The 23,261-nt window shown below is 42.7% G+C and overlaps 1 protein-coding gene across 5 annotated transcripts in view; it reads right to left on the bottom strand.

The window, feature by feature from the left end:
• The window catches only part of PLD5 (phospholipase D family member 5), a 434,076-nt gene that overhangs the window by 101,854 nt on the left and 308,961 nt on the right, over positions 1-23,261 (bottom strand). For all 5 annotated transcript variants that reach the window (XM_040451812.1, XM_040451814.1, XM_040451815.1 and 2 more), the window contains one exon: positions 12,806-12,933. In XM_040451812.1, coding sequence (XP_040307746.1) covers positions 12,806-12,933 — 128 coding nt within the window. The remainder of the gene's footprint in view (positions 1-12,805; positions 12,934-23,261) is intronic.

Consider the following 23,261-nt stretch of genomic DNA (forward strand, 5'->3'; position numbering starts at 1 on the left):
CATGTAGCCCCTGCCCACAACAGGGGGCTAACTCTCTCACGGGGTTGGCCTGTCCATCGCTGGAAGGCTCCAGTGTTAGAAGCTTCTTGCTCACACAGACGTAAGCCCTTTCCTCTGGAATTCCATCTTCGATTCCTAATTCTCCTGCGAAGTGGCTTTAAGCCTCACGTGGTTACTGAACACGCTCTCGTTTGGTAATTCATGCATTCATTGGATAAAACAATTTTAAGCATCTAGTATGTGCCAGGCACTGAAGAGGTGCCGGGATTTCATGCATTAACCCACAGTCAGGGGACCCTCTTCCAGTCCTTGGAACAGGCTCCCCGACACCTATCTGGGATTCTAAAAACCATCTGTGGGGAGGCAGATGGTGAAAACAGGGAATTAACAGGAGGGCTTTGTTTATCTCTCAGAGACTGAACATACAAACGGACATTGGTCGAACCATGTATATATAAAACAGATCTCTGACTCACAACCTGCAGTAACCAGCCCAGAAAACCAAACAATAACTCCTGTAGCAATTGGCTCCAAAATGACCAGGACTTGATTAAAAATTCTCCAATTGTCCTCATGTTTCCTGCTCTCAAATTAGGATCAAACCGGAGGAAGCCACATATGTCTCCCTAACCAATCAATCGCACGATAAACCCCCTTCTAGTCCGCCCTGCTATCACTCCCTCCAGCCGCATGCACCTGAAGCCTTTCCTCTTCCTGCCACAAAGCCTCCCCTCTGCCTGCCTTTAAGTCCCTGCCGAAGCCCTGTGGTAGTGGCTGACTCCCCAGCTGTAGCACACTCTCAATAAACAGCTTCTGCTTATTTTCACTTGGGTGGCCTTCATTTATCTTCACACCCCTGTTCAATTTCCTCTCATTATGAGCACTGATCTGATTAACTAGCTAAAATCTCTTTAAGTCTGTGTCTGAAAACCAAGGTTTTAGTTCTGTCTCCCAGATTTGTTAAGTGTAAATCTGGCCAGTTGCCTTCTAAGCATTTTACTGCTGGTGATAACGTTGGGCAGCACAGGATATAGAATAAAAAGCCCCTCATCCATGCCCCTGGGGTGTCATTGCCCACATCTCTGTGCTGTTAAGGAGGCCACATGCTTTGGAGATTTATGAAATCTTTGCCAAAGATCATAAATAAACACTAGCGCCTCTGGCTTTCTCTTGACCTTGACCTAGGTAACTTATCAAGGAAGGAAAAAGGTTTCTTTGTCATCAGCTCCAAGGCTGCCATGTATTGAACAGTAACCTGCTGCAGGTTCAGTTGGGTGTGTTAGAATATCTCATTCCATTCCTAGCAACTGTATGAGGTTGGTAGTATTACTCTAATTGTAGAGATACAGAAATCAAAGCTCAGGGGAAAAAACAAAAAACAATAAAAAAAACTGACCAGCATCATATAATTATAAAAGGTAGAAAGAAAATTTGATGTCAATCCTATCTGACTCCAACCCCTACGCTATAGTGCTGAGCAAGGAACTTATAACAACCAACAAAAAATAACAAGGCCTACAAACAGTGAATCTAGATTTAGCCTCCTTGCAGAAGAAAAGTGCTCCTACAGCGATAAGCCAAAGTCCACACGGGGAGGCTACTTTTAAAAAAAAAAAATTTTTTTTAACGTTTTATTTATTTTTGAGACAGGGAGAGACAGAGCATGAACAGGGGAGGGTCAGAGAGAGGGAGACACAGAATCTGAAACAGGCTCCAGGCTCTGAGCTGTCAGCACAGAGCCGACTTGGGGCTCGATCTCACAGACCACGAGACCATGACCTGAGCTGAAGTTGGCCGCCTAACCAACTGAGCTACCCAGGCGCCCCCGGGGAGGCTACTTTTGAAGTACTATACTGAATTCTGGCCATCCTATTTTATTTATTTTTTTATAAATGTTTATTTATTTTGAGAGGGTGAGTGGAGGAAGGGCAGAGAGGGAGGGAGAGAATCCCAAGCAGGCTCTGTGCTGTCAGTGCAGAGCCTGATGCGGGGCTTCATCTCACAACTGTGAGATCACGACCCCAGCTGAAATCAAGAGTCAGATGCTTAACCAACTGAGCCACCCAGGCACCCTGGCCATCATATTCTAAGAGGGACTTTAGCCAAATGGGATTATATATAGATAAAAAGTGGCCAGGATAAAGACCTGAGACATATCACATAAGGAGCCATGATAGAGATCTCAGATTATCATGCCATTCAGAACATATTTATTCAGGGAGTAGGAGCTGGAGGGACATGTGAGGGAAATTTTTGGAAATAAAGAATTTCCACTTGGAAGGACTTACTAAGCCCCATCTTAGCAAAGGCAGACAGGACAGGGTAAAGTGATGCTCTTATTTCTTCACCTAATTGCACAAATTGAGACTATTTTTATAAGAGACAATAAACTGGCTTTGTAAGAATGCCTCCCAAGGGAGACTAGGAAAGAGATTTCCTACTTATGCCTCTTTTGAACAATACCATCTGCCAAATTGTTCCTGTAAATATTGTAGAAAATAATCGTGACTTTGTTAACGAAGGTGTGGCCTGCTAATCTGTTTCCTCTGTAAGGAACCTGCCTACCCCCCACCCCGCCCCATTTACTTTAGAATGCATCTGCACCCAAACCTGACCTTTCTGAGCAGCCCAGATAATCTTCTAAATCAACACTGCGGGAATTAATCCTTTGTTTGCCTTCACTGTGTGTTGCCCAAGGAATATTAATTATTCTCTGTTGCTTTTCTGGTTGAGTTTCCTTTTGCTTTGGTTCGTTTTTATTTCGCTTCTGACATCTGCTTACCGGCATTACCAGTGTTCCACTAGGAGCTAAGCATGTCTGTAGAAACTCATAAATTCTGGGGAAGAGGTAGGCGCAGCGCCAGCACTAACTGGGGTTGGCAAGATGCGCCACGGGACAGAGGCCTCCTCTTGCCCACTGGTTCACCCCCTGGGTGTTCAAACTCTGCCTCTTCCCTCTGCCCTTTTAACTGAGAGAAAAGGGGACAGGTACCAGAACCAAAGGTGTGTTAAACCTTAGTTCTCTTTCTCATTGCTAATGTCAGGCACAACCTCAACCTGATGGAGGCTTGCCAAGAGTGATCCGGCCTGGTGAGCAGAGGGAGTGTGACTCTGCTCAATATCTCACCAAATGGTCACTGTCAGGAACCAGCAGCTACAGATGAAACCAGTAGTTTGGGGGCAGTGAAGAACCATCATTATTCAGGTGCTCAAGATGTTAGACAAAAAGCAACAGATGCCAGCCAATCCCTTTTCTGTTTGTCCGAATGTCCAGTGGACATGAAAACTGCCCCTTTCTCCTGACATTCCCCATTTCTGTTGACAGTTTGGTCCTTCTCCAGTGGGCCCACTTCCAGGGGCTGGAAATAAGCCCATTGTTCCTTCTGGCTCATTCCTTATCGCCCATCAGTCATTATGATGCAGCGTTTTGCCAGGTCTGTCCATTCCATTTCCTTGTAGCTCCCATAGTCCCTGTGTGTACCAGTCAGAGTGAAGCTCCCATAGTCCCTGTGTGTACCAGTCAGAGTGCTCCAGAGAAACAGAAGTGACAGGGGATATATATATATAACCAACAGGAGATCTTATATCTATATGTACATAGATAGGTAGATAGAGATAGAGAGACAGAGATAGACAGAGATAGATAGAGATAGAGATAGAGATTGATAGAGATAGAGACAGAGACAGAGACAGAGATAGAGATAGACAGAGATAGAGATAGAGATAGATAGAGATAGAGATTGATAGAGACAGAGACAGAGATAGAGATAGAGATAGAGATAGAGAGATACATAGAGAGAATTTTAAGGAATTGGCTTAGCTTGCGATTGTAGGAGCTCACAAGTCTGAAATCCACAAGGCAAGCTAGCAGGGTAGGGACTCAGGCAGGGTGTCTGTGTTGCAGTCTCGGGACCAAATTTCTTCTGGAAACTTCAGTCTTTGCTCTTGAGAGCTGCAACTGGTTGGATGAGGCCCACCCTTAGTATGAAGAATAATCCACTTTACTCAAGTCTACTGATTTAAATGTTAATCACACCTCAAAACAACCTTCACAGCAACATCTCGACTGTTTGAAGAAACAACCGGGCATCAAGTTGACACAATCTGCCTTCCCACCATCATTACCCAATCCTGTCACTTCTCTCTTTAATTTTGGCCATAGGCTTCCTGTCTCCCCACTCTTGTCACCTCTCCACCCATGCCCTTTGGCAAGGTCTGTTCCAGTCCTGCCAGGTCCTGGCCTCAATCACGATCCTCAGTGGCCCCTGTAGCCTGCAGGACTCAATTCACACACACCCTGTGCAGGGCAATCTCAGGCCTTCCTGAGTTTATCTGTGTCTTTCCTAGCCTTGGGTACATGGGCTCTGCAACTAGAACATCCTGGGCTGTCAAGAAATTGCTCACAGGTCTTCTAACACCACACTCGTTCCCAGTGCTGTGTATTTGCCCAGAATCCCTTTCTTTCCTCAGCTCACAAATCCCTTAAGGGTCAGCTCAACATCCAACATCTCACTGTGGCCTTTACTGTTTAGTCTGCGGGGATTTTCCTCTTCCCAAGTCCCCAAAGTACTCATTGACAATCCTACTCATTCAGCACCAGGGTTCATGGCCTCGAGCTGTGGAACACAGAGGACCCTGACCTTGACCCTCAGCTTGGGGTAACAGCTCTACTGTCACCATCTTGAAGTTCTTGATAATTTTTTTTTAAAATTTTTTTTTTTAACATTTATTTATTTTTGAGACAGAGAGAGACAGAGCATGAACGGGGGAGGGTCAGAGAAAGAGGGAGACACAGAATCTGAAACAGGCTCCGGGCTCCGAGCTGTCAGCACAGAGCCCGATGCGGGGCTCGAACTCACGGACCGCGAGATCGTAACCTGAGCCGAAGTCGGCCGCTCAACCAACTGAGCCACCCAGGCGCCCCTCTTGATAATTTTTTTAGCAAGAGGTCCCACATTTTCATCTCATACTGGGTCCCACAAATTAGGCTGTTTGGCCCACTTGGCAAATATCCTGGGTAGTCATGCTCCCTTGAAGAATGCTCAAATATTTTGTTTTTCAAACTGGATTCTAAAGTTTTTGCAGGTTTCTGTCATTTTTTCCCAAACTCTCTGCCGTGATTAGGGCAGTTTCCTGAATAGAGTAAATGTGCAATAGCCACGTTGATTACCTGTACCACTGTAATCCCTGGTCTTCTCATTGTTCAGTTGTTCTGTTGCTAAGGATACAGAACCCTACAATTACCAGATTTGGAATCACATATTTTTCATAAGGTAGCACGTGTAGTGAAAAGGCCTGAGTGTCCTTAAGTCCTAAATCCTGACACAAGGGATGAAGGGGTCGCGGGTAAGTGACTAACATCTACCCACCCCAACCCTCCAGCCCTTCACCTCAGTGTTCTCATCGGTAAATTGCACCTCATGCAATTTATTTTTTAAACTTATCATACTGGTTTAGAGCAGCATTTGTGGAAACACAGAGGCTTCAAGGAGTATGTGATCCACAAAATTAACTGTGGAAAGCAGTTCATGGCCAAAAGGGTTTAATGAGGGTTCATCCTCTCCTACCCTCTTAGAGATTCTCAGAGCACATTAGCATATTAATGGCTCTGAGGAGTCCCACAGCAAAAGAAACCTATTTAAATGAAACCCATAGCTTCTCACTCTCAGGGAGTAGAGTCCCCTTCTCAGTGAACGGCATTTCCTAAGACACACCTTGGGAAACACTAGACTGATTATTCTCTGAGCTAATTTCCAGTTCCAAGATAAACAGCCTTAGTGATTCTAGATTCCAGGCGGAGCCTGGGCTGGCGGGTCCCGTCTCCCACCGGAGCCACGGGATGTGTGTGGGTGCGCTGAACTGCTGTGCCACCACCCAGGTGCGGGTCACTGATGGTCTCCTCACCAGCAAGGTCACCGGGCTCGTGTGCCCCATGAGAACCGGCCTGTTTCAATGTACTCCTTTTTAGGTCTTTTCAGAACAAAGGTGGATTAAGGTTAAAACACATGTTAACAGAGTTTAAACAGGCCTATTCCTATTTGCTCAAAATGCATTTTAAAATATTATTTAGGCGAAGCTGGGTGGCTCAGTTGGTCACGCAACCAACTCTTGACTTCACCTCAGGTCCTGAACTCACGGTTCATGAGTTTGAGCCCCACGTCCGGCTCTGCTCTGACAGTGCAGAGCCTGCTTGGGATTCTGTCTCCCTGTCTCTCTGCCCCTCCCCAGCTCACTTTCTATCTCTCTCAAAATAAATAAAAATAAACTTTAAGAACAATAAAAAGTAAAACATTATTTAAAAATCTCCCCTTTTCAGAGTTGCCAGATTCTCGTGACCAATGAACCTATGGAAATCTGCTTTGAACTCCCGTCTACTATTCGTTCAAGAGGGTATGTTCAAAAATTATAAATGTAACTATTTCTAAAAATGTGATTTTCATGTTTTCCTTCCTGCTTCTTGTACTTCAACATCACACCTTCCAGAGCCCCTTGGTTTAAAGATTGCTGTGCCCTTTTCTTTCTACTTCACACACCCGTAAATCTTTTGTTTGTTTTGTTAGTGTTGTATTTTTTGTTTCCTCCATGGTGTTTTTAAGCACTCCCAAGACTCACAAACCCAGACCCCTTTGTGGAAAAGCTTGTGGCGCTATCCCTTTCCTCCCACAGGATTCCCTGGTGGCCGTGGATTCCGGGGGAGCACCCTGAGCCATGGGGGAGAGGAATACAAAAGCACACATATTGACTCCCTAGTCTTTGAAATTCGACCCAGAGGCTAAGAGAGTCTGCAGAACTCAGTACCAAGCAACAGCAGGTGCCAACCTGTGGCCATCATATCATCGTGGGTGTGCAATCAGAAAGAAGTGAATGAGTAAAGGGTTTCTTTTTTCAAATTTTTTTTTTAACGTTTATTTATTTTTGAGACAGAGAGAGACAGAGAATGAACAGGGGAGGGGCAGAGAGAGAGGGAGACACAGAATCGGAAACAGGCTCCAGGCTCTGAGCAGTCAGCACAGAGCCCGATGCGGGGCTCGAACTCACGGACCGTGAGATCATGACCTGAGCCGAAGTCGGCCGCTTAACCGACCAAGCCACCCAGGCGCCCCCAGGGTTTCTTGATGAACAGTATTGTTACCTTTTCTTAAAAGAGCTAGTGAGATGAAATCTATAGCTTAGGAAACAGCAAGATCATGGAAGAGAATGAGTTTTCATAAATATAATTTATTTTTTATTTCTTAAAATTAAAAAAAAAAAAGGTTTATTTATTTTTGAGAGAGACAGAGAGAACACGAGCGGGGGAGGAGCAGAGAGAGAGGATCCGAAGCAGGCTCCACGCTGACAGCATTGACCCTGATGTGGCGCTTCAACTCACCAACTGAGATCATGACCTGAGCTGAAGTAGGACGCTCAAACAACTGAGCCACCCAGGTGCTCCATGCAGTTTATTTTTTAAAATTATTAGCAGTGAGGGGTGCTTTAATGGCACAGTGGGTTAAGCGTCTGACTTTGGCTCAAGTCACAATCTCACGGCTCATGATTCAAGCCCCACGTCGGGCTCTGTGCTGACAGCTCAGAGCCTGGAGCCTGCTTTGGGTTCTGTGTCTCCCCCTCTCCCTGCTCCTCCCCAGCTTGTGTTCTCTCTCTCTCAAAAATAAATAAATAAACTTAAAAAAAAGTTTAAAATTATTAGCAGTGAAAGAAGAGTGAGGAGTTTGGAGAAAGACTGCCTGGATATGAATTCTAGCCTTACTACCTCCTGGAAGGTGACCTTGGGTAAGTCACTTAATTGTGCCTCACTTTCTGCCTTTCTAAAATAAAGCCATGATGGTATTGTTTACAAGAAAGGGTGATCGTGAGAATTAAGTAAATTCATACTTTTTCAATCCTTAAAGAAGGCTTAGTACAGAGAAAGCCCTCAATACAATGAAGCTTTGCTTTTTAGTATTATTATTTCTCCTACTTGCCATACATTGAAGGTAATAATTAGTAACAATAATCTGATTGCACTAGAAAACTTCACAAAATATAAAGCTGATGAAAGAGGTTGCATTTGACGCTTGGAAAATGCATTCTAATTCTTCATGTAATTGTTAGCCTCACACACAACTTTGTTCAAAGGAAAAATCTGCTCTCACGTACGGGTCCTGCTGAGCAGTGTTTTATGCCACACTGAGGCAGACCGAGAAAAATCCCACGCAGCCAAGCACAGTTGAAAGGAAACCTAACTTAAGGTAGATGATTAAGCGTAATAATGGGATCCCAAGTACTGAGTGCTATGGGGAGGGGTGGACAAGGTAGGAAACAGCACTTTTGTGGAAGGGCAGAGAGGCAGCGGAAAGGAGGTGGGTGTTGAAAGAGAACCCTCTTAGCAGGTGACATAGATGCAGGGAAGCTCATGGGATGCTAACTGTTCTTGAAGAAGAGTTTGAAACCCTGTCCCCTCCCCAGCTACACATCTCGTCTCCAAGCTCATCCAAGAGTATAGTCTCTTCTGAGAGGAAAATGAGAAAGACTGTTAAAGGAGGACTGAGATTTATTTTAGTTTTTAAGAGTTGGGTTTAGCAGAAAATGACAACTTTGCATCGATTTCCACCTCAGTCCCAGATGGACTCTACCGACTTGACCATAAATCTAAAGAATAGGAGAGCCATCTCCAAATGCCGGATTCCTACACAGGTTAGAAAGTGTTTTACTATTTTACAGGAGAGAACAGTCACAGAATAGCATCTGTTCTGTTTTTATTTTCCAATATTATCTTCATTTGGAAGATGGCCATAATAGCCACCCTTAAGTTGCCATGAGAACTGAAGAATCAGGTCTGAAGCTATTAGCACAGTGCCTAGCACATACATACTGGCCTTTTGTAAAAAATAACAAAGATTTCTTCCACTCACCTCCTCCCAATTCCCTGGCCTCGGTGGAGTTTAACCTGTTATTAAATTTACAACCAGCATCACAATGCAGATTTCTGCAAAAGCAGTCCATGTGCCCTGAAAACACTGATGGCTTAAACATTTGCCATCAATGTATACATTTCATTCCAGCCTTTTCTCCAGCCTACTCAAGGGGGCTCTCCAAGGACTGTTTCCATGGACAGCTGGTGAATATGACACTTCATGTGCCCTCTCTTCATGGAGATGTTTGGAATTGTTAAAAAGGAAGCCCAAAATGGAGTCACTTATGTTAAATCCATAAACATAAGTGGTAATGTTTGTTACCAACTTAACAAAATGGTTTGTTAAATCCAAACCAAGATTTAATATCTAATTTAACTGCAGTTTCAACCACTCTGGAATGTAACATTTAACCAGCCAATATGGAATTACCTGGTCCGCACTAGTGAAATAATCCACCAGAGAGATCTCTCCTTTTTAAAAATTTTTTTTTTCAAAGTTTATTTATTTTTGGGACAGAGAGAGACAGAGCATGAACAGGGGAGGGGCAGAGAGAGAGGGAGACACAGAATCGGAAACAGGCTCCAGGCTCTGAGCCATCAGCCCAGAGCCTGACGCGGGGCTCGAACTCACGGACCGCGAGATCGTGACCTGGCTGAAGTCGGACGCTTAACCGACTGTGCCACCCAGGCGCCCCGAGAGATCTCTCCTTTTACCCTTAGCGAGGTGACTTTGCTTGAAATAATTCATTCTTTGCTAATAATTACCTTCCCCCCTCCCTTTCTTCCTTTAAAACCTTTTCCCTTTCTACGGCCCGCAGAGCTCCTGGTTTACTAATTCGTGAACGGTTGAATAAAGCCAATTTGATCCCTGAATTTACTCAGTTGAATTTTTGTTATTTAACAGAGTGCTGAGCACCTTTTCATAGTCCTCCTTTCTGTGAATTTATGATGGATCAAAAAATAAGTTTATTTTTTAACCTGTTATTTCACTTACTCCATACTTAAGATGCACCATGATATCCATTTAGGTTTTTAAAAGTAAACTCTGCTGGTATATCTGAGCTGGTCTCTTTGAAGGAGAGAAATCTCAGGAGTCCATTTTGTTTATTCTCCCTTTCATTACCTGGCTTATGAGCTGAGAACAAACCAGCTATGCGACAGGACAGGGTCAGAGGCACAGATCTGGAGGCCCAGCTCACACAACAGCATAATAGAGAGGCTGCAATTCTCCAGTTCCCACTGAGCAGGACATTTAAGTGAACGGCAAAGAGTTGATTGCTCCTTAGCAAAGGTGCTTGACTAGCTGTGAAACAGAGCTGGGTCCTGGTATTGTCCCATGTTGTCCTCTGACTCATGGGCAAGTCTGGTCTTCTCCATACATGAAGGGAAACTATCACTTCACAACGTGTAAGCAAGCAGAGATCCCGAGATGGTTTCAAGTCTTCATTTGACTAATAGGAAATAACGCGCCACCCATCCTTCATCTGCATTTACCATGTTTTGTGGGGAAGACTTGCCCTTTCACAGTGAGGATCCATTTCCAAATGAGTACACAGCAAGGAGTGAACATTAAAAGGTCAGCCTACTTTCCTACAAAACACACAGCAAAAATCAGAGACCAAGGAGTAAGCCTCAAGCAGGGAAACCAACACTTGACTATTCATGTCCATTTGCCTAATGAAAGAAGTAAAAGGAAACAAAGATAACTTGCTCAAACATTTGGAGAAAAATGTCATTAAACCTTAATAATTCAAACCCCAGTCAAAAGGAATTCACGGAACTTTAAACCTTTTCAACTAACATTGCTTAATGACAAAGGAAATACAATTTGGTGGTGGGGAAGTGCATTTAAAAAAAAAGGCAAAATGATTCTCAAGTTAAAAACCACCTAGAAGCAGAATTTACATGTAATCAGTATTGTGACAGAACTGATTTTACCTATTTATTATAGGAGACCAAGCGAAAATTTCTGGGCAAAAGATGCTTACTGATTAATAAAAGATGAATTCAGATATTTCTATAAATTAGACTATTTTTATCTAACTCCTCTGAATTCATGAGGCTTTAATATTGCTTTTGACTTACTTCTGGTTTCTGAGGTAAGCCAAAGTTGCTATAACCCATATTTTTTATATCTGTGTTTGAAGGGCTATCACACAGATATGTTAAATCAAAATTTATATTTTCATTAACAGAATTAATACTGAAAGGAATTGGCTTAAAAGATTTAGTACTGAAATTCAATTCAGGGCTCAGGTCTACTTATCTTTAAAATGGAGACAAAAATAGTGTTTCCATCATAGGATCACTGTGAGGTTTAAAGTAAATAATTCATTTAAATGGTTTAGAACAGCGCCTGGCATGCAATATAAGCTAGTTATTATTGTCATGATTGTTCATGGATACTATTATTTTGCTCAGAATCATTTTTATATCAGTAGAGAGCGCCTTCAAATTTCCTGAGCAAATATAAAATAAACCATGTTTTGCCAATCTTGGATGGTGTCTGCATCCTAAAACTGATCAGAAAATTTTCTTCAGTGTTCCCTTCTTGCTGGGGGGAGACTGTATTATTAGAAACAACAGTGGTTTGGGGTGCCTGGGTGGTTCAGTTGGTTAAGTGTCCAACATTGGCTTAGATTATAATCTCACGGTTCGTGAGTTCGAGCTCTGCGTCAGGCTCTGTGCTGAGAGCTCAGAGCCTACAGCCTGCTTTGGATTCTGTGTCTCCCTCTCTCTCTGCCCCTCCCCTGCTCACACTCTGTGTGTCTCTCTCTCAAAAAAGAAATAAAAAATTAAAAAATTAAAAAAAAAAAAAAAGAAACAACAGTGGTTTGACCCTCAAGACTGGATTACTGACTATCCTTTAAATATAAAACTAAACAAAACAACCTTAGATAGATTGTACTTTGGCTCTATACTGTCTATTCCCTGGAGAGGGAAGTAAGTGGACTTTTAGTATTTAGTTTGCCTGCTGTATATTTCTTTTACAGCTGCCACTGTTACCTGCCTGAACCCAAAGAAAGGAAGGTGTGGCATTTTAAGGACAAGAGGACAACAGTGGAAATCGGGGGGGGGGGGGGCGGGATAATTAAATCCCTGAATCCACCAGTACAAATATCAAGTTACCTTCTCTCAGATTTATCCTATGTGGTGATGTCTTTCTTTACAAGTTACGGCCTTGTGTCTATCTGTACATCCCTACTTTCTTTCCCATAAGAAATGCAGTACAATTCACTTGGTAATTCCAGTGATCTGAATATTAAAAGAGCTCAGCTAAAACCACGTATGGGCCACTTAGCATGCATGGTTGACCGGCCAGTCTTCCTATGCACCCCAGGACGGAGAACTTCCTGTCATCAGTTGACTGGTGGGAAGAAGGTGATTTGCAATCCTCTGTGGATCGCGCTGGCACAAATAAATACCTGAACATTACAGATTTATCAAGTGAACCTTCAAGATATTTGAAGCGAATTATTCACAAAGAGGAAGATGACATCCTCATGTTAATATATTTATTAAAGGAATAACACAAACGATTACTGTTCTCAAACATACTACCCTCCGCTGAAGTTATGTTTTCCTCTGTCTCACAGATCCTGTGACCCCATGCTGAACATTTAGGCCCGGATACCATAAATCACGTGCCATCCTGCTCTCCAGAATCTGGAGGTAGCATCTGAATTACAAAAGCACAGACCCAAGGGTAGGATTTGGGGTGGATGATGCTGTCAAGGAAGGTGTCTCATTTTACATTAAACAGAGGCCAGCCTGTTAAAACTACACAGTTAAAAATAAAAAATGCTGTAGGTTTTATTTCCCACAGCCACACTACGGGTGACCAAGCGCTTTATGAAGCTGGCACCTCTGATGCCAAGGGAACTCAGAGTTCATGTGATGTGCAAGGATTACCTGCCCCAGTGACTGCCAGTCTAAGCCGGCACTGCCGATGTAAACATGCTGCTTGTCCACGATCCAGAAGGAAGACTGCAGCCGGCCCTTGTTGTAGGCGGTCATGTTCATGTAGGTCACCTCGGCTCCTGGGGAGATCAAGGACATCCTGGTCAGCCTCAGAGTCCAGGCCTTGAAGGTGCAATCAGACATCTACCAGCAACAATACTCATGGTTTGCACTGATCACAAATGGCATTCGGGGAGGCCAAATATTTACATTAGCGTGGTGCACAGAAGACCCTCCAGGAGTTACTTTGTTCTCACAAGAATCCAAAAGGAAAATCATAAGAATTACACCTGCACCTGGTGAGAGGAGGCTCTAGTATCCACAAGAGACAAGAACTGTGGCTTCTCCAGTCAGATGTGATTCAAATCCCAGCTCCATCACTTACCACCCGGATGGTGAGATACGTGCACCAAACTTTTTTTCTTTTAGAGAAATTTTCATACAGATTTGCAATCAATAAAAGGGTCGTCCTGTTTCGTATTACAGCTCTCCTTCGCAAGACATTGTCTCTCTTATCCTTTCTATTCGTTATTTTCACCCTTGACCCTTCAATTGCTTTTGCGTCTTCATTATCCCTCTTCATGACTTAATCTGGATTTGGCCTCCTACTGGCCTTTCTTTTTTTTAATTTTTTTTTTTAATGTTTATTTATTTTTGAGACAGAGAGAGACAGAGCATGAACAGGGGAGGGTCAGAGAGAGAGGGAGACACAGAATCGGAAGCAGGCTCCAGGCTCTGAGCTGTCAGCACAGAGCCCGACGCGGGGCTTGAACTCACAGACCGTGAGATCATGACCTGAGCCGAAGTCGGACACTTAACCGACTGAGCCACCCAGGGGCCCCTTCTACTGGCCATTCTTAATCTGATGGTTAATTTAAGCAACGATTATGTAAGCCTTACAAAAACGCAACCGTGAATGGTAAACTAGGTCACTCAAACTACTGTCAAAACCCAAAAACACATTTTAAGATCTAAATCTAGTTTTTTAAAAACGTTTGATTTATTTTTGAGAGAGACACGCAGACAGAGTAGGGGAGAGGCAGAGAGGGAGGGGGACAGAGTATCTGAAGCAGTATCCAGGCTCTGCACTGACAGCAGAGAGCCTGATGTGGGGCTTGAACTCACAAAATGTGAGATCATGACCTGAGCCGAAGTTGGACGCTCAACCAATGAACCACCCGGGTGCCCTTAAGTTTCAGTAACTCTTTAATTTTTTTCAAGTTTATTTATTTATTTATGAGAGAGAGAGAGAGAGAGAGAGAGAGAGAGAGAGAGAGAACAAGTGGGGGAGGGGCAGAGAGAGAGAGAGAGAGAGAGAGAGAGAGAGGGAATTCCAAGCAGGCTCCACACTGTCAGCTTGGAGCCCCATGTGGGTCTCGAACTCACAAACCATGAGATTATGACCTGAGATGAAACAAAGAGTTGGACGCTCAACCGGCTGAGCCACCTAGGCATCCCTTCAGTAACTGTCCTAAGCACGACGTGTCATAATTGTCATGCTGTTCCATATTGCTGCCTCAGGACTATGCATTTACAACTTCTCAAAACAAACATATAATCCACTGAATGCCATTAACTCTATTTATTGATTTTTATTTCAGTAGAGTTGAAACATGAGTTTCAAGTATACAACACAGTGATTCGACAAGTCTCTACATTACACTGTGAGGCCCACAAGTATAGCTACCAGCCGTCACCATGCAACACTATTAAAACACCACTGACTGTATTCCCTACACTGTGCCTTTTATTCCTGTGACTTCTTCATTCCCTAACTGGAAGCCTGAATGCAATTAAACTTAAATAAATTCTTCTAAATTTCCACTTCTTTAAAAGAACAGACCCATATGCGTATGTTCCATGAAGTAGCTATTTTGTTTTCAGACATTCAATATTAATGAAGAGGATGAATTCTTGGTGGCCTACTGGTCACTGTCTTCATGAGCAGAGGAAGATGTAACACGGTAGGCATACGGATATATTCCAGGATATCAGAAAGGAGGAGTGGTTTATATATGAGCTTCACCTGTAACTCTTGGGAAAAGGTAAAGTGAGAACCTGGGCCCTGAGGCAGGATGTCGAGAGGGGCTATGGGGCTGGAGCAGGACCGGGGTGGGGAGGCTAGCGTGCAGGCAGATTTCCTTGGCCTCCAGCCACCCTGGAATAGTCTCATCTAAGGAACGGTTACAGGCCCCAGAGGATGAACAGTTGGGTAGAGTGGGCTCTCAATGTCCAACGTGGGTGGTTACCACAGTAATTCTGGAGAGACCCACATCTGCACAGATGGTGTGGTGCCCCGGTGTCCCCCAAAGACACAGCTGCCAGTGCTTCCAGGTGGATGAAGAGCAGCATGTGTCTTTGGGGAAGTGTCCCTTTCCTACGGCTGCCGTAACACAGTGAATGGGTTAAAACAACAGAAGTCTACTGTGTCTCGGTTCTGGAGATGGCAAGTCCAGAATCAAGGTGCTGGCAGGGGAGCCTGCAGGGGAGAGTCCCTCCTTGTCTCTTCCCACCTTCTGGGCCAAGTCTGATGTTCCACCGCGGGCCCACCTCTGTTGTCACATGGAGTCTCCCCCTGTTTGTGTCTCATTTTCTCCTGTGCTCATAAGGACACGAGTCCTGTTGAATTAAGGGCCCACTTCACACAAGTGTGATCTCATCTTAACTAATTATATCCCCAAAATGCCTCTTTCCAAATAAAGTCACATTCTAAGGGGCCGAGCACTAGGTCTTCAACATGTCTTTTTTGGGGGGACACAAGTCAATCGACAACACAGATCCAGGCTACTTTCCCTGGCCATGCCCTTCAACAGCACTAGACTGAGCAGCACTGAAGGAAGCATCTTCTCATCTCTGGAAGGAAGAGAATGAAGGTGGTCTTGGTGTTTGCCTCAGGTTTTATCTGCAACAAGTGTCTCCAGGCAGCCCTTCACCTGCCTTCTTATTCTGACCAGAAACAACTGTAATTTGACCTGCAACCAATCGCTACTTTGCATTGCATTGTTTCCTTTTTATCAGATCCCTATCTGTTCTCATTCAGGTCTGCTGGAGCCCCAGGCCACTGGTCCATTTGAGGGAACACTGGGTGTATGGGAGGGGGCCACTGGGACCATCCCTTTTGACCTCTCGATGCCACAGTGCACAGCCACTGCCCTCAAAGGACTTCATTAATTTATCTGGTACTTTAGCCCAAGGACTGTGATTTCAGGACCATGGGGCTTTTGTGATGCTCCAGCCAGAGCCTCCACAGTTACTTATTGAGGCCTATAATTATTCTATAAAGGAACAGAAACTTTCCGTCCGCAAACCTTTACTGATATATACCAGGTATACCAGATATATACCACATATATATCTGATATACACAGATAAATATCAGAAACCTGATCTATACCAGATACTATGTTACGTGACAGTAGCAACACACGACCTAAAGTGGCTGAGTCAAGTCCAGGCCCACAAATAAAGTGTGATATTTAAAACAATTGGGATTGTTCACATAGCAAGGGGGCACCAAGTATCCGAAAGATCAGGAGGAGAGTCCCCATCGCTGTATCAGGGAACTCCAAGTGAAGGCCAAGGGCATGAATGGCTTCACAGTTGTGCTGGGGGCCATGGCCACATGTGCAAAAGCCCTGGTACCACGTACAGACATCAAGCAACAAGTAGTAATAGTAACATCCATCCACTCAACACTACATGCACCCAGCACCAACACAGCTAGGCTACAGCAACCCCGCAGGGGATGTTATAGTTTCCCCATTTCAGGATACAACAAACAACTGCACGCGGTGTCCTAAATCAGCTGAAAAAATATTTGCCTGCATATAGTTTGTGGAATGTCACTTTCCCACTAATAATGATATGTCTCTTTGGGGCACCTGGGTGGATCAGTTGGTTAAGACTTCGGCTCAAGTCATGATCTTGCGGTTCATGAGTTTGAGCCCTGCGTCAGGCTCTGTAGTGACAGCTCAGAGCCTGGAGCCTGCTTCAGATTCTGTGTCTCCCTCTCTCTCTGTCCCTCCCCTGATCGCTCTCTCTCTCAAAAACAAAACAAAACATTAAAACGTTATAAAAAGAATTATGTTTTTCTATCAATCCTCCATCTATCTCTGAAGAAGACCTAAGCTTTTATCTTATTTTATACCTGACAGATAAATAGTCATATCCAACATGTCCCTGTTTATTACAGGCATATTATTCAATGTTTAGCTTAAAATAATTTATTTTACATGCACTTAGAAAATATCTTTGTTGACTGGTTACAGAGATTAGCCTCATCCTACTGTCTTTTTATATGTATTAGAAAGGTATGGTTAAAATCCAATGTTTTCTGGGGGCGCCTGAGTGGCTCAGTCAGTTAAGTGACTGGCTTCCGCTCAGGTCATGATCTCGCGGTTTGTGAGTTCAAGCCCCGCGTCGGACTCTGTGCTGACAGCTCAGAGCCTGGATCTGCTTTGGATTCTGTGTCTCCCTCTCTCTCTGTCCCTCCCCTGCTCACGTTCTGTCTCTCAATAACAGATAAACGTTAAAAAAAATTCAAAATCCAATATTTTCTGACTATAAAACATATTTAATCACAAAAGTCGTTAACGCATCACTTAGTGCAGTATTATGTACAGAAGCTAAATTCAAGTTCATTTTCTAGTGTTATGCTAGAATTTGAATTGGCAAAGATGGTCCATACATTTTTGTGTATTTAAATTTTAATGTTTAAAGTTTAAAAATGTTCATATTTTTATATTTTATAAAACACAAAATTTGTAATACTTAATATTTAAAAATATTATACTTTAAAGAACAAACAATTCTAAAATTTGTATGGAACCACAAAAGGCCCTGAATAGTCAAAGTAATATTGAAGAAGAAAAACAAAGCGGGAGGCATCATAATCCCAGACTTTATCCTCTACTACAAAGCTGTAATCATCAAGACAGCATGGTATTGGCACAAAAACAGACACATAGACCAATGGAATAGAATACAGACTCCACAACTGGACCCACAAAAGTATGGCCAACTCATCTTTGACAAAGCAGGAAAGAATATCCAATGGAAAAAAGACAGCCTCTTTAACAAATGGTGCTGGGAGAACTGGACAGCAACATGCAGAAGAATGAAACTAGACCACTTTCTTACACCATTCACCAAGATAAACTCAACATGGATGAAGACCTGAATGTGAGACAGGAAACCATCAAAACCCTAGAGGAGAAAGCAGGAAAAAACCTCTCTCACCTCAGCCACAGCAATTTCTTACTCAACACATTTCCAAAGTCAAGGGAATTAAAAGCAAAAATGAACTATTGGATACAAAGCTTCTGCACTGCAAAGGAAACAACAAAACTAAAAGGCAACCAACAGAATGGGAGAAGATACTTGCAAATAACATATTGGATAAAGGGTCTGTATCCAAAGAACTTGCCAAACTCAACACCCAAAACAAAATAATCCAGTGAAGAAATGGGCAGAAGACATGAATAGACACTTTTCCAAAGAAGACATCCAGATGGCCAACAGACACATTGAAACAATGCTCAATGTCACTCATCATCAGGGAAATACAAATCAAAGCCACACTGAAATACCACCTCACACTGGTCAAAGTGGCTGAAATGAACAAATAGGGAAACTACAGATGTTGGCAAGGATGTGGAGAAATGGGAACCCTGTTGCACTGTTGGTGGGAATGCAAACTGGTACAGCCACTCTGGAAAACAGGGTGGAGGTACCTCAAAAATTAAAAATAGAGCTACCCTATGATCCAGCAATAGCACTACTAGGAATTTACCCAAGGGATACAGGAGTGGTGATTCATAGAGCACATATACCCCAATGTTTATAGCAGTGCTTTAAACAATAGTCATATTATGGAAAGAGCCTAAATGTCCATCAACTGATGAATGCATAAAGAAGATGTGGTTTATATGTAAAATGGAATACTACTTGGCAATGAGAAAGAATGAAATCAACAGCAATGTGGGTGGAACTGGAAGGTATTATGCTGAATAAAAATAAGTCAGTCAGAGAAGGACAGTTATATATGTTTTCACTCATATGTGGATCTTGAGAAACTTAATAGGAGACCATGGGGGAAGGGAAGGGAAAAAAAATAGTTACAAACAGAGAGGGAGGGAAGCAAACCACAAGAGACTCTTAAATGCAGAGAACAAACTGAGGGTTTATGGCGGAATGGGGGAGAGGGAGAAATGGGTGATGGGTATTGAGGAGGACACTTGTTGGGATGAGCACTGGGTGTTGTATGTAAGCAATTACCGTGGGAATCTATCCCCAAAAGCAAGAGCACACTTTACACACTGTATGTTAGCCAATGTGACAATAAATTATATTAAAAAAGTAAAAATTAAAAAAAGTAAATAAAAACATTAGACTTTAAGATTACAAAATATCTTTAAAAGCTGGCTTGATTCAAGTAAATAGTTCTTTCAACAGCCTTGCAAATGTAATGAGTTAAGTTTGATTAACCAATTTTTGCCTTCCTAGATTTCATTTTTAAAGGGAAAACTATTCTTTCAGCCCATGACCCACTGTGCAGAGGCCCCAGGATGTCAATGAGATGCTCATCACAGCAACCTTGCACACTGGGACAGCTGGCTGGTGGCTTCGAGGTGGGGGGGGGGGGGGTGTCTGAATCTCTGGAGTCTGATCCTATCTCAGCTGGATCATCTGTTTGTTTAAGTAATGGTTAATAGGAGTTATTGGCAATTCCAAACAGTGTTTCTAGACGCCCAAAGTGATAAATCAAGAATATGAACTTGTTTTTATAGTTGCTTATAAAATACCTTCATGGTGTCTAAGAAGTCTAATTAAGTCTTTAAAAAGCTACAACATGCTCCCATGGTGCTCACTGCTCAGGGCCTAATTGGCCACACTGATCAAGATTAAGTGGTGTGTTACATCCTTTTTGGAAAGTAAAAACATTAAAAAATCAGGAAATCCCAAACTGCTAATTACAACTGCCTTGAGTTTTAACAGAGATGCTCTGTCGAAATTTAAGAGGATGCTCCTGGTTTCAGGGGGTTTTTGTTTCTTTACAGTTTTACCAAAATTGTTATTCTTATGGTATTAACCAGACAATCCTGCACTTTATTTTGTGGATAATTTCAATAAAGATAATATGCCACAGAAACTTATTAATAGAGAAAATGAAAACAGTGGCTAAAAAGTTATTTATTAATTAAAAATTATTTAAAGGAAAAAGTATACTCTCAAAATGAATTGGAAGGTTACTACCTTGGAGAGTCAAGTTGACTGCATATCCATACACTTAAAAATGTGTGGATTCTCCAAAGCCTTCCTTGGAGAAGACTTGACGGCATTCAGTTTGCTTATCATAGATCCGTTCCATACCTCGTTCCGTGGAATTTACAACTATTTCACCTACAGCCTTGTTCATTTCCAGAGACCCTGATGTTTGCTTCATTGTCAGACTTCAGAGAAGCTCATTGTTCCTCATGTGTGAAGCATGTGTGGATGACAGCATATGAGTGGACCTCAGGGCCACCCCTACCTTCTTGTGATGCAGACCCATGGGGGCCACCATTCCAACAGTGCCTATGAGGTGATTTTGAGGACAGGACTACGTTTGTACTTCTCCTTTTTTATCATCAGCTCAAAAATCTTTATACTTCTATTTTGATCAGAAACAGGTTCACAAATAATATTAGACATTTGTTGAAGAGTAGTTAATTCGTCATCTCAGAATACCCATCCCAATCTAAAATTACTAAAGAAAGCTCCAGGAATGTGTTGTTGTCTCTAGAGTGATATAAAGCTAGTGCTCTCAAAACAGAATGTTAGAGCTTATGGAGAGGTTTAGCCTTGGGATGGTCACATATCCTTACACATAAGAAAGAGAACTCAAGGGGAAAATGAGCAACTTTAGAAGGCATATGGCTGAAGAATTCAATTTTTAATTCCAGTGTAGATAAGGAGAGTTACCTATGCTTAAAAAATTTGTATAATCTAGATGTATCTCCTATGTATCTAGCGGCTTTCTCTCTTTTGGTCTCTCTCATGGAAGGGAAGCAAAACCTTCACAGGGTATTTTTGTCAGTTGATGTTAGATGTAGTTGAGATGTGCATCATTTCTTCCCAGCCAGTACCCTCTTTGTATTTTTTTATTTTTATTTTTTATTTTTGAGAGAGCTCATGAGTGGGGGAGGGACAAAGATGGGGGGGGGGAAACAGAAGATCCAAAGTGGGCTCTGCATTGACAGCAGTGAGTCCAATGTGGGGCTTGAACTGACGAATCGTGAGATCGTGGCCTGAGCCGAAGTCAGACACCCAACCGACTAAGCCACCTAGATGCCCCAGTGCCCTCTTAGAGTGCCCGATGCACCCGTGTGATGCCGAATAAGACACTCAAGGCACCGTGTGAGCCTATCTAGTCTCTATCTGGCCACAGATAATTAGACCAGGTGTAAACAGCTGACCTATGCCGAGCCAGTATGATTTTCTCAATATTGAGTCACAAAGTAAGTTAATTAAAAGAAGCTGTGCTGGAGAGTCACGCACAGATGGAAGTTGCTCTGTCCAAGTTCACATAAATGAGGAAGAGGAGAAGGCAAGCCTCAGGGAGACAGCAAGAGATATATATGGATAAGAATGGAAAAGATAACATCCCCCCAAGAGAAGGAAGTGAAAGTGAGACTGTGGGGGAGGAAAGAACGTGGTAGTCCCGCCGCCAAACCCAGCATCACTTCTTACCTTGAGCTCTTCTAAATCCTTAGAATAAATTCCTTGTTATTTACACTGGTTTTAGAGGGGTTCTGTTTCTCTACTAACTTACTCTTGCAAGTTATGTACTTATAAGTTATGCAGTACTTAATTATTCTTGTAAGATTGTACTTTATTTTGTGCACACATAATTCCAGAAGTCCAGCACCCTTGAAATGTGTATTTTTAATATTTGACTAAAATATTCAGTTCTGGCCTAACAGCCATGCAATTTTGAGCAAGTTCCAGTTGCCCAAATTGCATGATTAAGTGTTTCAAATTTTGAAGATTTAAAATAAACATCCTGTCAAAATATTCATCATAATGACACAATAGAAAATATGCTAGTGCACCGTGGTTAAGAAGTGAAAAATAAAGTTCCACATTCTCCATGAATCATCGGAATGAAGATCACACAGAATCTATCTCCAAGTTTATTTCCAGAAAATCAGCTGCTGCAAGAAGATTATCAGCAGCTTTAGTAAATCTTACAACATTTATACATTCAAGAGAATATATGTAGCTTGTGGGTAAACTATGAAGCACCATCTACAAATGGACACCTGTGAACTTTCCACTTTACTAAAAACTAGAACCTTACCATTCTGATTAAAGTCAGTATTTCCAGGGGCGCCTGGGTGGCGCAGTCGGTTAAGCGTCCGACTTCAGCCAGGTCACGTTCTCGCGGTCCGTGAGTTCGAGCCCCGCGTCAGGCTCTGGGCTGATGGCTCGGAGCCTGGAGCCTGTTTCCGATTCTGTGTCTCCCTCTCTCTCTGCCCCTCCCCCGTTCATGCTCTGTCTCTCTCTGTCCCAAAAATAAATAAACGTTGAAAAAAAAAATTTAAAGTCAGTATTTCCAGGGCACCTGGGTGGCTCAGTGGGTTAAGCGTCTGACTCTTGATTTCAGCTCAGGTCATAATCTCACAGTTCAGGAGTTCGAGCACCTGCAAACGTCAAGAGTCCCAAGGGTGAGAAATCTGGCATTAACGTTTGTGTATTTACGCTTGATCTGACATCCCTGCCACTTTCCTCCAAATCAACAACTATCCTGAAGTTATTAGTATTTACCACTGCCTTGTCCTTAAATATTTCATCATACGTATACGTATCCTTAATAGCATTATAAAAAATGTGTTTATCACCAGCTGTGAGACACATTATTAATGAGCCTCAAGTGTGTATCAAAAGGAAATGCATTAGTTATCAATAATTATAGATTTCTGGAAAGGTTTTCAGATGCATCCTGAAAGCAAATTTTGCAGCAGAAATTTGTCTTATTGATCAAGCACTTCTTCTGAATATATTAATTTGTGTGAGCAATGAAAAGGTCAGAGCTAGCCCATTTTGGGGGACTTTAATAAAACCAGCACAGGTAACTCAGCAACATTTTGAAATCCATTCGGCTTAAAGGCTAAAGGGAACACCACAGGGCAAAAATCAGCTGTCATGACATCTCTGCTTTCAAATCATTCAGTGAGTGATATTCAGAAAAATTTTAAGATAACCAGTTGTAGGAAAAGTGAGTCTTCAATGCATGTTTCAGGCTTAGTTTTAACATCTCTATTCAAATATTGTCAAAACCACATTGTGGAATTTTTCATAGGTTGCCTTTGATGCTTTGCTTTTGAGGCCACAGGTCTGGAGCTCACAGGGGAGTTTCTACATGTTG

The sequence above is a fragment of the Herpailurus yagouaroundi genome, unplaced genomic scaffold (genome assembly GCF_014898765.1).
Source record: "Herpailurus yagouaroundi ecotype Mexico unplaced genomic scaffold, PumYag 205, whole genome shotgun sequence".
Taxonomy (NCBI): Eukaryota; Metazoa; Chordata; class Mammalia; order Carnivora; family Felidae; genus Herpailurus; species Herpailurus yagouaroundi.